Genomic DNA, 15,353 nt, shown 5'->3' on the forward strand with positions numbered 1-15,353 from the left:
CCTGAAGCCTGAAGGGACCAGCAGGTAACTGGGCACTGCAGCCTGAGTCTGGTCAGCCAAATGAAAGCATTTCTGCCTCCTTGTAGGGTTTTTTGTGTTTTGCCTGAGAAATGTAGAGGCTGGCACTCACATTCCTATAGGATCTCTTAATAATGGAGGCAACGGTGATTCTGAAGAAACCCCCTTGGTTGGTGGTTAATGCCAACCCTAACTGGAGTGAGAAGCCAATGTCCACTTTCTTCTGCATGGTTCAGAATTTTACCCAATCTGCCTGATGGAGATGCAACCTGGGCCCTGAGTAGAGGCAGGCAGTGGCAGTCCCCTACTCCTCGGTTTAGGACTGCATGGGAGATATAAGAAACATAAATTACGGGGTGAAACCTATTTTATAAAACAAAAAACATGGTGTGGCCTTCAGGCCATGGGAACCTAAAGGGAAGTGAGGTCGCAGCAGCAAAGGTGACCGAGGGGCTGTTTCCTGTTAGGGCTGGAGAGAGGGTTAGGCGGGGAGGGGAGGAGACCAGGGGAGGGAGGGGGGGAGGAGACCAGGGGAGGGAGGGGGGGAGGAGACCAGGGGAGGGAGGGGGGGAGGAGACCAGGGGAGGGAGGGGGGGAGGAGACCAGGGGAGGGAGGGGGGGAGGAGACTGAGTGGAGAATGGAGCCTCGGGGCTCTCCAGGGGTGGGGAGAGGGCGGCCGGAGGCCCGGCGTTCGGCCTAGGTTGGTTGCTCCGGCAGGGCAGGTTCTCCGCAGAGGGAAAGTATGTCCATGCTGGCGTGGATTCTGGGCCGGACTCCACCTAGCGGGACTGAGGGAAGAAGGTTTTGTCTCTCCCTACCATGTTCAGCCTTTGGCGCCGCGGCTCCGCGTGCCACAGGTTCAGGGAAACGCGAGGCCCCTGAAGCGAGATAACTAGTGGCGGAGGCCGGGTAAGGGCGAGGAAGTCCCTCCCGGAGAGAGGTTAGCTGTCCTCACTTCCGGGTACGGAGGGCGGGCGGGCGAGGGGTCCGAGGTTTGGCGGCTAGAAGCCGGATTCCATTTGCTTCAGGTCGCCTCCCCCCTGCGGCCACAAGAGGACGGTTACAAATAGGCAGAATGCCCCCAGGCAACATACCTGAGCTCTCCTTTGAGCTCTAAACCCCGCCCCTCTAGTCCCAGCGGCGTCTACTTAGCGACTTGCTGCGAAGTGCGGCTGCGCAAGGGTGACGGGACGAGGGGGAGGGGTGTTTTGGGTCTAGCCGCTCGCCGTCCTTTCCCGACTCGGTCGTCGGGAAGCTTTTCGTTCCTGCTTTCCTTTCCCGTCCCCTTCCCCTTCCCCAGCCTCGGTCCCCTGTTCCTCCTTTCCTTCTGCCTGTCTCCCCTCTTTCTACTGACGCCCCGGGTCCGGGCCGTTTTCCGGGCCGGGCACACTAAAGTGCACGGCCCCGGGGCCCAGTATATGACCCGCCGTCTTTCTCGCCCTCGCTTCCCCCGCCCCATGTGGCTGCGGGGCTGCGGCGGCGCTGCCCACTATGGCCCGGAAAGCAGTTAGCAGGAAGCGGAAAGCGCCAGCCTCGCCGGGAGCTGGGAGTGACGCTCAGGGCCCGCAGGTGAGGGTTGAGAAGCTGGAACTTGGGTGATAAGGCGGAGGCACACAGAGGGGAGTAGGGTTCGCACAGCAGGGAACCGGAACCGGGATCTGAGGTCTGTGGTCGGGGAGGGGGCGGCGGAGACCGGAGTCCGGCCCTGTACAGTCAGGGCTGGGCCATCAGGCGTTCACTGGAGAGCAGATAGGCCGGGATGAGGAGCCAAAGGGGAACTTGGAAACAGGGCTTGTGCGGAAGGCCTGCAGCCGGGAATGGAGCTTGAGTAGAAACCAGAATCTGGGCTTTGTAGGAAGGAAGTCCAGGGGAATTGGGAACAAAACCTCCCAGAAGATAGGGAAAGGGAGAGTGCAGCCCCCTTACAAGGGCCCCGAGAAGCAGGGATGATTGCGTCTTTAATAAGGAGTCTCGCTGTAGATACCCAGGCCCTGAGCTGGCAACTTGGACCCCTGGAACAAACAGTTCCTAAGTAGAATCCCTATATCGCCCTCTTTGGAGGGGAAGACCTAGTTGGACGCGTACCCGGACTCTGATTTCCCGTGCTTCCCATTTCGTTGGTGTTTGATTTTCGAATTCTACAACTGCCTGGAGCGCGGGCCTTGTGACATGGGGGCGGCCATTGATCGTGCATCCTGGAAGACCTGGGACCCTAAATCTGACTCCTTGGGCTGCATAATTCATGCTCTGCGGGGAGTACAGGCTGAGAGGGAGAAGGGGGCTAGGTGGAGATGTAGCCCAGGTCAGTACAGGAATCTTTCAGCCCCTCATTCCCTTCCCTATCAAGGATAACTTTAGGGAATCTCTATCTTTAAATCCTTAAAGACCTAGTAAACTTTTTGTCCTCTTCTCTGCTTCCATTCCCTTGTCTTTTCATTCCTTCTTTCTCATAGGTTTGACTACGGAGCAGCATCTTTTCAATGTTGAAAGAGTTAAACTGGACTGTCTGGGTTGAGATTCCTGTTCTTGTATTTCTCTTGCATGTAAATCCTGTAGGATGAGCTCTTGGTGATTTCTCTAATACAATAGGATCCCTTGTCTGAAGGAAGGAAGGTAGCCAAAGCCCTGATTTCTAATATTGCTTTCCACAGTTTGGCTGGGATCACTCCCTTCACAAAAGGAAAAGACTCCCCCCAGTGAAGAGATCCTTAGTGTACTACCTGAAGAACCGAGAAGTCAGGCTACAGAATGAAACCAGCTACTCTCGTGTGTTGTATGGTTATGCAGCACAGCAACTTCCCAGTCTCCTGAAGGAGAAAGAGTTTCACCTTGGGACCCTTAATAAAGTGTTTGCATCTCAGTGGCTGAATCATAGGCAGGTGGTGTGTGGCACAAAATGCAACACGGTAAGTGTCTGGGGGGATGTGCACTTTATCCTAGGCCCTGGATATATGGCTCCACATGCTATAGAACCTCTCACTGCTCGTTTTCCCCATCAGTTTCTCTTGGGAGGAGATGGCTTTACTCTCCTTTCTATTTTCTTCTGTCTCTTAGTGACGTCTTCCTCTTTTTCTGCTCCTTTTCCCACTTCTACATTTCAGATAAATCTTTTGAGGAGTGTGTTTCTGCAGGCCTCTTGCCATATGGACGTTCCACTGCTTCTAGAGTTTTTTTGGCTTCATTTTTTTTTCTGTGTTGCTTTTTAAGTCAGAGGCCTCAAAGGAAAGATGTAAGAAAAAGACCTGAGAGGAAAGACTGAGCATTTTTCAGGATACATGATTAGTGAAAACCAAGGTGTTAGCTGCTAACCTAAAGGCATATGTAGAAGTATTTAAAATGGCACTTGACATTCACTTTTAGGGAATACAATCTAAAGATGTACGCATTTCTTATAAGAATGGGCAGGGAATATGTGACTGGTGGTATCTTTCAGGATGTACATGTTTGCTCTTTGCAAAGTAGTGTCCTTGAAAAGGATTCAGAGGAGAGAAAAATTAAGTAGGGGAGAGTATTTTTACATAGAATGACTTAGAAAACAATTATAAGTGAATGAAGGGAAATTTATCAGTAAGCTATATAACCAGCACAATTATAGGTGTGGATAAAATAAATCAATCTATGATTGGATATGATGGATATGGTTGGAACAGAAGGGTGCAAACAGCATGATGTCAGAGGAAGAGCAAGTGAAATGAAGCAAAGGCCTGGAGGTGGGAAGTGATCCTGAATGAAGTATTAAAGATCATATGAGGCCTACCTGCTCTCTTCATTTTCACCTCACTCTGTGTGAATAGAAAAGTAATGTCATAATGGCTGGTAAATTTACCCTGGACAGAAACATATCTTGGATCAAGAGAGATGGTTGCTGTAGGTCAAGAAAGTCTTAAGTACTAGGAGAAGTGTATGATTATAAAGGATGCAGGCAATGATTTAAACACGAGTTTGTATTTTGGGGTTTGTTTTTTTTTTAGATATTATTTATTTTTAGAGAGATAGAGGGGAAGGGAGGGGGAAAGAGGAAGAGAAACATCGATTGGTTGCCTCTCATACGCACCCCATTCAAGGACTGAACCTGCAACCCAAGCATGTGCACGTGTCCTGACAGAATTGAACCGGCAACTTTTTGCTTTGCAGGACAATGCCCAACCAACTCACAGTGGTCAGAGCTAAACATGAGTTTTAAGGAAGGAAATAATACCGTGGTTGGGGCCAAGCTTTCATTTCCTCTTCTGCTGAAGGCTTTTTGTCATATAGAAAAACCCTTACAAAACTAAGTAGTGGTGGCAAGCCTTTACAAACTTCATTCTTCTAATCTCTGAGGCTGCCACTCCCAGTTTAAGAGAACTGTCATCATTGTCGCTTGGAGTAGAAACAGCCTTATTTGGAGAAGTTCATTCCACTTCCCACGCATACCATTACAGTGTTTTGCTCAACAAGTGTTGCTGAATTGTAAATTGAAGTAATCATCATAGTCTCCTGCTTCTGGCATTTATTATTTTGAAGGTGAGAATAATATTAAGTAATAATTTAACCTATTGTTAATACCTACCTCTCCTACCTCTTTCTGCCTTTCTTTGTCCTCATGACCTTAAGCAAGGGCCTATTTTCTTTTTATAGTTAGTGCTTTTATTTTGTTTATGTTTGTTTTTATTTATTTATTTTTTGTTTAGCCTCCAGAAGCAAAGCAAGATATCAGGAACACTGATCTTCTCTGAACTTTGTGACATTTGGCAAATGATTCCCTTAGCTGTGCCTTTGTTTTCCTATCTCTAAAATGGGAGGTGATGCCCTGGCTGGTGTGGCTCAGTGGATAGAATGTCAGCCTGCAAGCCAAAGGGTTCCCAATTCGATCCCCAGTCAGGGCACATGCCTGGGTTGTGGGTCAGGTCCCTGGTGGGGTTTGCTTGAGAGGTAATAAATACATAAATAAAATGGGAGTGGTAATATCGAGTGCTGAGAAGGTGGCTGTGGACATTTTGGGAATAATTCAAGTGCGCAATATCTTACTCAGAAATAGTATTAGTGATAGTGAATCCAAAATCTTTTCCAATGCTGTTAGCATTCCCTGGGACTTCCCTCAGTTTGAAAGAAAGAAAAGTTACTTAAATGATTTTAGGGGAGGAGAAGTTCATGTTGGATTCTCCAGAGTAAGTTAGATTGGGCTTTATACATCAGGGTAAAGGGTTACAGGGTCAATTCCTGGTCGGGGCACGTGTGGGAGGTGGCTGATCATTGTTTCTCCTCTTCTCTTTCTCCCTCCTTTCCCCTCTCTCTAAAAATAAATAAATAAAATCTTTAAAAAAAAAAAAAAAACCCAAATGCTAAATAGCCAGGTCGTTTCCAGGTGAACTGGCATGGGGCTCTAATCCTGAAATCTCTGTTGAGTCAGTGGATCATCCTTTGTGATAAAAGCAGCAGAGACATTTTGTAAACTTTGCTGTAGTTTATTTCCCTTGGTGGGAATTGCCCTAGGCTGACAGTTAAACTGGAAGGCAAGTAAGCACAGGAATAACAGCATAGATGACTGGCCTATGTTTTAGTCATGAATAACATTAGTATGGTCATATTTTTACTAAAGTATTTAAAGAAAAAAAAGGTAGTGTAACCTTAATTAGAACATGGATCTGAGAACCAGGATGGGTAGGTATATTTTCCTGGTTTAGTGTTACAAACTAGATTGTGTATAAAGCCAGGCAGAAAAGCTAAACTAAATAAGAGGAGTTTGCCAGGCATAAAACAGTAAGAAGTAGTGGAGACTGCGAAGAACCAGAGAAGAAGAATTGGCTCCAGCCAGCTGTTGCCATGTAGCAATTTGGGTGTAGCATTAATAGATATTTTTCTTTTGAAGAGAAACTGGAAGTCTATATTTAGGGGAGAAAGTGTCAACCATTTATATGGGGGGGGGGTTTGGTTTTTTTGTTTGTTTTGAGAGTACATTTATTAAAGCTGAGGACAGTGAAACAAGGAAGGGCTTAGGATAGAAGAAGCAAGAGGGTGTAGGGGGCGCTTCTTTGGCTGTCTGGAAATGTTAGAGGAAAGAAATGAGCCTAGGCAGGGCTGCTTTGGCTCACTGAGAAGAGAAAAGGGGGGCCTTCGAGAAAGGTTCAGGGGGCCAGCCCAGGACAAGCTGCTGCTGCCCATTGCTTCCCTGGTTGCAAGTCTCATGGGGTCCCTTAGAGTTAAGGAGATGCAAACTGGTGGGGAGGGTGTGGATGTGCTCCCAGGACGGGGAGTGCTTTAAGGCATATTGAGAATCTGGTGTGACAAGAGCTTGTGTGTCTAGAAGAGACTTGTGAGATTAAGGTTGGAAATGTCCATTAGGATCAAATTGTGGAAGCCCTTGAATGTCAAGCTAAGATTATACCCTGTGGAGAACGGCGAGATAAGGCCCAAGGATTTTTAAGCAACAAGTGACATCATTGGAGTAATGTTTTTAGGGAGAGAAGTTGTATGATGCTAGTGCTGTGGTATGGATGAGAGGTAATGAGTGGCAAAACCAGGAAAGTAATGGGGAGAGGGAAAGGAGGGGCCAGATGTGACATCTTAGAGATAGAATCTGTAGATAATGACATGCTCATATTTAATTGATTCAGAACAATAAGTCAAAATTGATACTGATGTTTTCAACCTGGTTAACTGGAAAGATGGCAGGGTGAGAGTTAAGCAGATTTGAAGAGAAAATGAATTTAGTTTTGTGCTTTCATTTAGTTGAAGTTTGGGAGAGGGGTAAAGATTGAAGTTAGTGGTTTGGGAATGATGTATGTATAAGGTATTATTACTATAATATTACCTTGGGAGAGAGGGTAAGAGTTTCATAATCCTTCCCTAAAATAGCAGATTTTTCATTATATGTGTATTTTCTGGGCACAGTACAGGGAAGGTGGTCTGGAAAGCAGTCCACAGTTCTCACTAGATTTTTAAAGGAAATACTATGAGCCAAAAATGATTAAGGACTATTGATATTGAAAGAGGGGCTAAGAACAGTACCTTGGAAAACACCTGTATTTATGGGGCAAGAAGAACTGCTACATACAGGGGGAGCCAGGAGGTCAGAGGAAAACCAGGGGGGTACCAAAACCAATTCAAGAGAGTAGATAGGTATTCTTTGAGGGGGATGGTTTGAGCATAAGGATGGTATAGGCAGAGTGACAATGTATGCGAAGTTTGAGGTATTTAATTTTAGACATGAGTTTTATTTCCCATTTTTTGATACCCTCTAGCCAAAGACTACCAGAGACTTAGATGCAGTTGCTCATTGCCACTATGGAGAACCTATACCATAGGGAACCATGGGACCTCTCAGTAAAAGAATGTTAGAAAGGTTTTACAAAGATGATTTGGGGGAACCCTTTAAGAAATGGGAATTTCATAGGAAGATTTTTTTTTTTACTTTATTGTATTTTTTCCCATTACCATTTAGTTCCCTTATATCCTCTCCCCACTGTAGTCACTACACTATCCATGTCCCTGGCATGGACAGTGTAATACAAAAATTTATTTATTCTTAATACATTTTTATTTATTGGCTCTGGCTGGTGTGGCTCAGTGGATTGTGTGCCAGCCTGTGAACCAAGTTTAATTCCCAGTCAAGGCACATACGTGGGTTGCGGGCCAGGTCCCCAGTTGAGGGTCAGCGAGAGGCAACCACACATTGATGTTTCTCTCCCTCTCTTTCCCTCTCCCTTATCCTCTCTAAAAGTAAATAAATAAAATCCTTAAAAAATTTTTTTTATTTGTTGATTTTAGAGGGAGAGAGAGAAACATGAATTTGTTATTCCACTTATTTATGTATTTATTGGTTGATTCTTGTATGTGCCCTGACCAGGGATCAAATTCGTAACCTTGGGATATTAGGACCTCCCTGTAACCAACTGAGCTCTGGCCAGGAACTCATAGGAAAATTTCTTGTGAAATTATTTTCACCAAGACACCAATATGGGTGAACTGATAGTACCAGGCTGGATGTCAGGGCTGTTTTTCTCTTTCTCACCGTCTCCCAGAGGTGTACAGCTGACTTTACAGATAGACTTGGTGGATCTTAATGAAGCAAATGAGTTTAGGCTGCAATTTGCTGCCAAATGAGAGAAGGAGGAACTTTGAGGAGCTTAATTTTGGGGGTGGACTAGAATGGTGGATACCAGGGTTGAGAGAATAGCTATACTATATCCCTGAGTTTACATGTTCAGATTCCTGAAATCATAAAAGCAGAATATGAAACTCAATTTGAGACACAGGAAATAAAATATGGTGAAGTGTGGAAGCTTTACTCTGACCAAATTTTTTATTCATTCCCCCTTGTTTTACTCTTTTATTTTCCCAAAGGGATTATAGCCTCTTAGAAAATGCCGTAAAATGCTTGCAGAATTCCCTGGACTCTGCCAGATGTACAGCTCAGGTTAACAGTATACTTATCTATATGATCTTTCCATGTTTTGTAATTAGGATAGTAACCTGCTATTTAGCCATTTTTCAAATGGCGTGTGGTTCTCTGTCTTATTTTCAGAATATTTATTTATCTTTATCTTATTTATCTTATTTTCAGAATATTTTCTTTTGGAGAGGAAAATTTTTAGCTATGGAAGTGATAGAATTGTTAGTTGGCAAATTCATTCTTCTGGGGCACGTGTGCCACAGTGTTTCTAGATTGGAAATCATTGTGGAAATGCTTCATAAATTCTCGTGTTCCACACAGAGTTAATTGATGTCATAAGGCTTTAGGAAAAGCAGCAGAAGGAATAAGTTTATGCCTCTCATATGTGAATGTGCTAGTGTTGGCTGCTCCTTTCTGACTTGTCTTCATCCTGGGAAGGCCTTGCTTGGACTAGCACAGGTGTGAGCCCCAGGAATCCTGTTTCCTGTAGTGCGTTAATAGACTTTAGGTCACTCTCTGTATGTGAGAAAATTAATTATAAGGATTTTAAGGCCTGAGCAGCTGTCATATGGAGGGATTCAAGAACTTACTTACGGCAGCTTTTCTCAACAAGAGTGGCGGTATTGGTGGTTTCTTCCTTGTCTGGGACTTCACTTCATATTGCTGGGTATTTCACATTTCTGGCTTCTGCTTTGTAGATGCCAGCAATACTCCCATTCCCTCACCTGCACCCTCTGTAATTGTGACAGTCAGGCACAGGCACATATACACATAGGCACCATGCATTAATGCCCCCAATTGACAACCATGCAAAGGTTGAGGCGGGCAGTTTTTCTCTTAAGTGATCTGAGTCTGTTGTTTCAAGTTTAGTCTGTTTGAAGCTTGGAACATTGGAGAGTGAACAGAGGAGGAGCACTGACTCCTGTGCTCAAGGATTTTTTCCTAGCTGTATCCTTGGTGGACATTATAGTCAAGAGTAAGAGGTCTTTACTTCTTCTCAAGCTGACATATGGACATTTTTCCATTGGAATGGGAGCAGTGGCTATGGCTGGCTCAAGATGAGAGTTAGCTTTGGCTGGTGTGGCTCAGTGGATTGAGCGCTGGCCTGTGAACCAAGAGGTCATCGGTTCGAACCTCAGTCATGGCACATGCCTGGGTTGCTGGCTGGGTCCCTGTTGGGGGGCACACAAAAGGCAACCAAACATTGATGTTTCTCTCCCTCTCTCCCTCTCTTCCTCTCTCTCTAAAAATAGTCTTGGGAGGGGAAAAAAGATGAGAGACAAATACGAGCTTTTCCTGGTGATAGGAGTACGGCTTTTCTGCCTGACCCTTAAACAGGGTACTGTTCATGTGTTTGTTTCTTGGTCTAGGAGATGAAAATAAGAAACTGACTCAAAATTGGCAACCGGGTTCAATCCAGGATTATGGTTGGGCTGCAACCTTTGACTTCTTAATCTGGCTGCTAATTCTACTTGAATGACCTTATTTGTCTTTGTATCTGTGCAGGTCACCAGTCCCTCTCACACATTAGGTGGGGGTGTTCTCATCAGGACATTTATTAAATGTGAAGGGGATTGGAGTAATGTTTCTACATTTCATTGACTGGAATGTAGTGGGACAACTTTGTAGTTTGTGTTCACTATTAAATCCATAAGCATTTATTGAACATTAACTGAGTCTTCCTGTGTATAGCAAGACATTACCTCATCTGGGGTTGCAGTGATATAAAAACAACCCCTCCCCCGTAAAAAAATAAAATAAAAAAAGCACCTGTACATAAAAATCCCAGACAGAGCTGGGAAGAACAGTGAAGATACTGGAATCCTAACCACTGACCTCCCATTTCTTATTTTATAGTTGAGAAAACAGACACAAAGGAAAGAAGTGATTTACCTGAGACTTTATAATAATAGGTGCCAAATTAAGTTTGGGCCCCAATTTTTCTTATTCCATATCAGAATTCTTTATAGTTTACAAAGTACTCCTCAAATTTTTTCACTGAAATACCCCTAAAGACAGAGGACTACTCACTGAGTAGACAGTACTGAGCAACTATGATATACCTTTGAAGTTCCAAGCATATCTTAAATATTCTTGTGCACTTTCCATTTTATACTATATTTATAACTCTTTTAATATAAAATACTATGTTAGGGGAAGGCTGGAAATCTTCATTCCTGATTAATGTTCCCATAAGATGAGGTACCAGTTTTTCCTTTAAAAAGCATATGACCACACCTTGTATAATACATGGATCCTGACCTTACTTAGCTGGGGCATGATACATGACTACATGCAAAGTTTGTTACAATGTAGGTGCTTTATTAGTAGTTCCAACCAGGAGTGCTCCTACAGGAAGAAGTCATTATTAAGGTTAGGGTATTTAGAGATGATTTCCTAGAGGAGTAAGGGGCTTCAACTGATAGAAAGGAAACGGGTGTCCATTCCGTAGCAGAGTCAGGAACATAAAGAACGTTGAGGAACTCTGAATAGACCCATTTGGCTGATGCAGAGCACAACTACAGAGAAAGAGACAGACTCAGTTGCTGGGGAGTTGGGTGGCAAGCCTAACCAAATCTCCCTTGGGTAATTTTTTTTTCTTTTTCCTTTGGTTCATGTCTAGTCTTTAATAATGAATAATCTTGTTAATCACCTTTCTCATCTGGAGAGTTGAGTCATATGCTTGGCAGCATGGCCCTGGTGAATTTAGGGCCTATTCCTGCAGCCCTGTAGCCTTGGAGGATAAGGAAACCTGGGTTGCAGAAAGCAGAGCTTTGCTGCAGGTGCCTGGCAGGCCAACTACCTGGGGAAAGTTGTTCCTGCTTTTCTTGGAAATCTTCCTGTAGAAACCAGTTTTCCCCACCCCTAGGCCTAATCATTAGACTGGCTGCCATAATGCCGAAGGAATTAAAAAATTCCATGAGCTAAGCATGGCTTCTTTTGCCAGTCTACCTTTTAAATTGATGCGTGTTTGATTTCTGGTCATGTAGGCCTTTGTTTCCCAAGCATGACCTAGGAACCACCTGCATCACAGTCACTTGTGGTATGTGTTTAAAATGCAGTTTCCTGGTCCCCATTCCAATGCTGATTCAGGATTTCCTTCAGTGAATCCTAGGAATTGGCTTTTTTTCCTTTTTTTAATTTACTTTTAGAGAGAGAGAGGGAGAGAAACATCATTGTGTGAGAGATACATCAGTTGGTTGCTTCTCACACACCCCCAGCTGGGAACTGGCTCACAGCCCAGGCATGTGCCCTGACTGGGAATTGAACTGGCTGCTTTTTGGTTCACAAGTCAACACTCAGTCCACTAGGCCACACCATCCAGCATAGAATTGGCTTTTTAAACAAGCTCCCAGGCTATTTTTATGTGAATCATTGGCTTAGACTTTATGCTAAACAGCAGTAATTTTGCCACCTTGTTAAATATAGGCCAGTTGTTTGAATCCTTGTATTTTCTAAACCACACTCAAGGTACAGGTTAGTCTATCAGATTTAATAAACCTGGAAGCATTTCTTTGTAGGCATTTTGGTTAATATCCATTCAGTAGCCAGTAGGGTGTAATTAAATCTTACTTCTGCACTTTGAGGAAGACTTAACAAATGATTTTTTTTTTTAATTTGCCCGTTCCTAGTCTCAGTTACAAAGCAAGAGATTTGCCTGTTATTTTTTTAGGTCAGATCTTAGCTTAGGCCTTTAGTTTGTAAGTTTTTGGTTTCTTTTCTAGAAAAGTAATATGTAAACATATATCAGAAATATGCTCTGCCCTGACTAGTGTGGCTCAGTGTGTTGGGTGTCATCCCGCAAATTGAAGGGTCACTGGTTCAATTCCCATTCAGGACACATGCCTGGGTTGCAGACCAGGTGCCCAGTTGGGAGTGTGTGATAGGCAACTGATGTTTCTCTCACCCACAGATGTTTCTATCAGTGCTTCTCCTTCCCCAATAAATAAATAAATAGAAATAACTGGACTTACACCAACAAATTTGATTTAGATTTGATTGTCATTTTGTATATTGGGATTCATAGGTTGAGTCTGGGTCTCATTTCTTACTAGTTTTATGCCCTTGCATAAGCCAGATATATATTCTAAACCTTCTCTCACCTTTAAAATAAATGGAGAGAGGAGCAGAGTCATGAGGAGAGTTACTGAGATGTTAGCAGAGTGCCTAGAACATGTGCTTTGTAAATTGTTGATATAATTAATGGTGGTGGTGAAGGAGAAGGAGGAAATGTGGCAATGGTTTGATGGTTCTTGGTTCTAGGTGTATTTCTGGCCAAATTCGGGTACACTTAAGAGAGCATTATTTCTCTACCCTATAAATGGCTGCTTTCTGTTTGTCATTCACATCCCAAATAGCTTAGACATTTAAAAGTAATTCATTTAGATGTCATTACTATAAGAGGAAGTACAATTTATGCCCCAGCTGGGTAGCTCAGTTGGTTGGAATGTCGTCCAGATGCCCCAGGGTTGCAGGTTCAATCCCCAGTTGGGGCACACACAGGGGTCACAACCAATGAAGGCATGAATAAGTGGAACAATGAGTCAGTGTTTCGTTCTCTCTCTTTAAAAATCATAAATTTAGAATTTTTTAAGAAGAGGAAGTACATTTGTAAATTATAGGAAATCATATTTAATTTCACTATAAAAGGAATATAGAAAAAAGTCAAATACTTTTCCGTATTTTCCCTCTGCAGACCCAACTATACAAATTAAACATAAAGTAAAAAACAGTTCTAATAACAACGTGGTGGAACAATATATATAGCGCCACTAAAACTCTTTTGAGAGTAATTTGGCATTATGCTTCAAAGGCCTGATATATATTATTTGTTGAATGGAGAGCCTAAAAATATCATACCTTTTGACTTGATATTTTCAGACTAGGAATTTATCCAAAAGAAAAATCTTTTTTAACAAGCTAATTATTGGAAGCTATTTTATCTAAATGCTAACAATCAAATACTTGAGTTAATTTATGATAAATCAAATGTGCATGATACTATACAGATATTAACATAATTGTGAAGACTAATAACATGCAAAGCATTTGATGTATTGAATGTAATGAGATAAAATTCTGGCCCTGGCTGGTTGTAGCTCAGTGGATTGAGCACGGGCCTGTGAAGCAAAAGGTCTCTGGTTCGATTCGCAGTCAGGGCACATGCCTGGATTGCAGGCTAGGTCCCCTCTAGGGGACACGCAAAAGGCAGCCACACTTTGATGTTTCTCTCCTTCTCTTTCTCTTTCCCTTATCCTCTCTCTAAAATGAATAAATAAATTAAATAAAAATTCTATCTGCTGATTATAATGTACAATAATTATATATGCATGTGGTTAAAGACTAAACAGAAACTTGACAAATGAAAACAGATTTGAAAAGAGGATTCTGAGTGATCTTTCTTGCATTTTTTTTATTTCTATTACTGTTGATAAAGTGTTATCAGTGAACTTGCATTTTTTAAAAAGGTTACTTCAACTAGATAAACCTCAGTTTTTCTTAGCCTAAAGCAATGGTGAAAGTGGCCTTGACCAGTTACCATTCGTTTCTTGTTTACTGATAAAAATTGAACACAGTTTTGTACTACACTTCTTTTCTGGGGAGAGTGAGTAAAATAGGGGCTTGAAAATACAGTAATAGAATATACAGCAACAGGAGTTTCCCTTCTTGGTCACACAAGTGTTTTGGAGCTCCAAATAGCGCTTAAAGAGAGATCTTGCTTCTCAGTGGGCAAATACACAACCATATTGTCCTTAAGTATTTGTGCTATAATGCTCAGGAAGGAAGACTGTAGCTTTACCCAATCCCCTGTGGTGTTTTACTAGTTTAAAATTACTGACTGTAATTAAAACTGTTCACCTGTGTTATTTCCTTAACATAAATTCCTAAAATTGAAATTGCAGAGTTTACACATTTTTAAATTTTTGGTATGTATTGTCTGGCCATTTTCTGTTGTGTTTCTTGGTCTTGGCTCTCTGCTTTGCTCCTCCCCATCTTCTGGGTTTGGAATAGGAAATGGAGTCCTTTTGATTTGAACTGTATTTTCTTTCCCCCAACTTTCAGTAAACTTAGGCTGCCCACTTGCCTATTACTGTCTGACTCCATATAGTTTATCTTGATGTCTGTGTGACCTATGTGGATTTGCTTTCCTTTCTCCCATTAGGCTCTATCTAAAACACTCTTGAGTTTTAGAAACTTTGTGAGCCCTTCCGTGTTATTAAGCCACCTTGATCTTTCTGTGTGTACACATTTGCATGTGTCTACGTACACATTCATGCATGTAGAGATGTAATTGCTAGTCTTCCTCATTGTAAGGGCTTTGCTTTCTCCCCTCCCCCGCCCCAACCCATTCTGGAATGTAAACTGCAGGGAGCTATTGAGCTTCAAGTTTACCTTGCCGTGCAGGTAGTTTCTGGCAGGGATCCCAGTAGGTTAATGTGGAATGGCCCCATTCTGGGAAGTGTTACAGGAGCTGCATGAAGCCTTGGCCCCTTGTCAGACAGCTTGGGGAGCTCCTCCATATCACTGCCCCTTCCTTTGAAGAAGGAAAAGGGCTCCATCCTTCACATGGTGCTTTGTCATTGCTATGCAAGGATAAGGTGAGGTTGGGTGTAAACTCTTGGTTTCCTAGGCTGTCTGCAGACCCAACTATTACCAATTTTTCTATCACCCTTACATCAAATATTTTTCATCCAGTGTAGAAGCTTTTCTTATACCATGCAAAACTAAACAAACGTGAGAATAGTATACTATCAGCTATCACTTGTTAAGCACCTATTCTGTGCTGAGCCCTGCGCTAGACAGCTTATATTTTATTTTATCTCTTAGCAACCCTATGAGATAGATAACATTACTCAAGTGTTACAGATCACAAGATTCAGAACGGTTAAGTGACTTGCCTAAGATCATATAGCTAATAGGTAACCAGTTTGGAATTCAAAGCTAGATCTTCTCCAACTCCAA

At 42.9% G+C, this 15,353-nt stretch overlaps 1 protein-coding gene across 2 annotated transcripts in view; it reads left to right on the forward strand.

Moving 5' to 3' along the window:
* The first annotated feature begins 1,004 nt into the window (after positions 1-1,004).
* DCAF12 (DDB1 and CUL4 associated factor 12) overlaps positions 1,005-15,353 on the forward strand; it is a 31,136-nt gene continuing 16,787 nt past the window's right edge. Inside the window, exons 1-2 of one of the 2 annotated variants that reach the window (XM_024560073.3) lie at positions 1,009-1,588; positions 2,671-2,925. In XM_024560073.3, the coding sequence (XP_024415841.2) occupies positions 1,511-1,588; positions 2,671-2,925 (333 nt within the window). In that variant the 5' untranslated portion in view covers positions 1,009-1,510. Of the gene's footprint in view, positions 1,589-2,670; positions 2,926-15,353 lie in introns of both variants that reach the window. The other variant, XM_024560074.3, reaches the window with a different exon arrangement.

Source organism: Desmodus rotundus, chromosome 1, assembly GCF_022682495.2.
Source record: "Desmodus rotundus isolate HL8 chromosome 1, HLdesRot8A.1, whole genome shotgun sequence".
In the NCBI taxonomy this organism is placed as follows: Eukaryota; Metazoa; Chordata; class Mammalia; order Chiroptera; family Phyllostomidae; genus Desmodus; species Desmodus rotundus.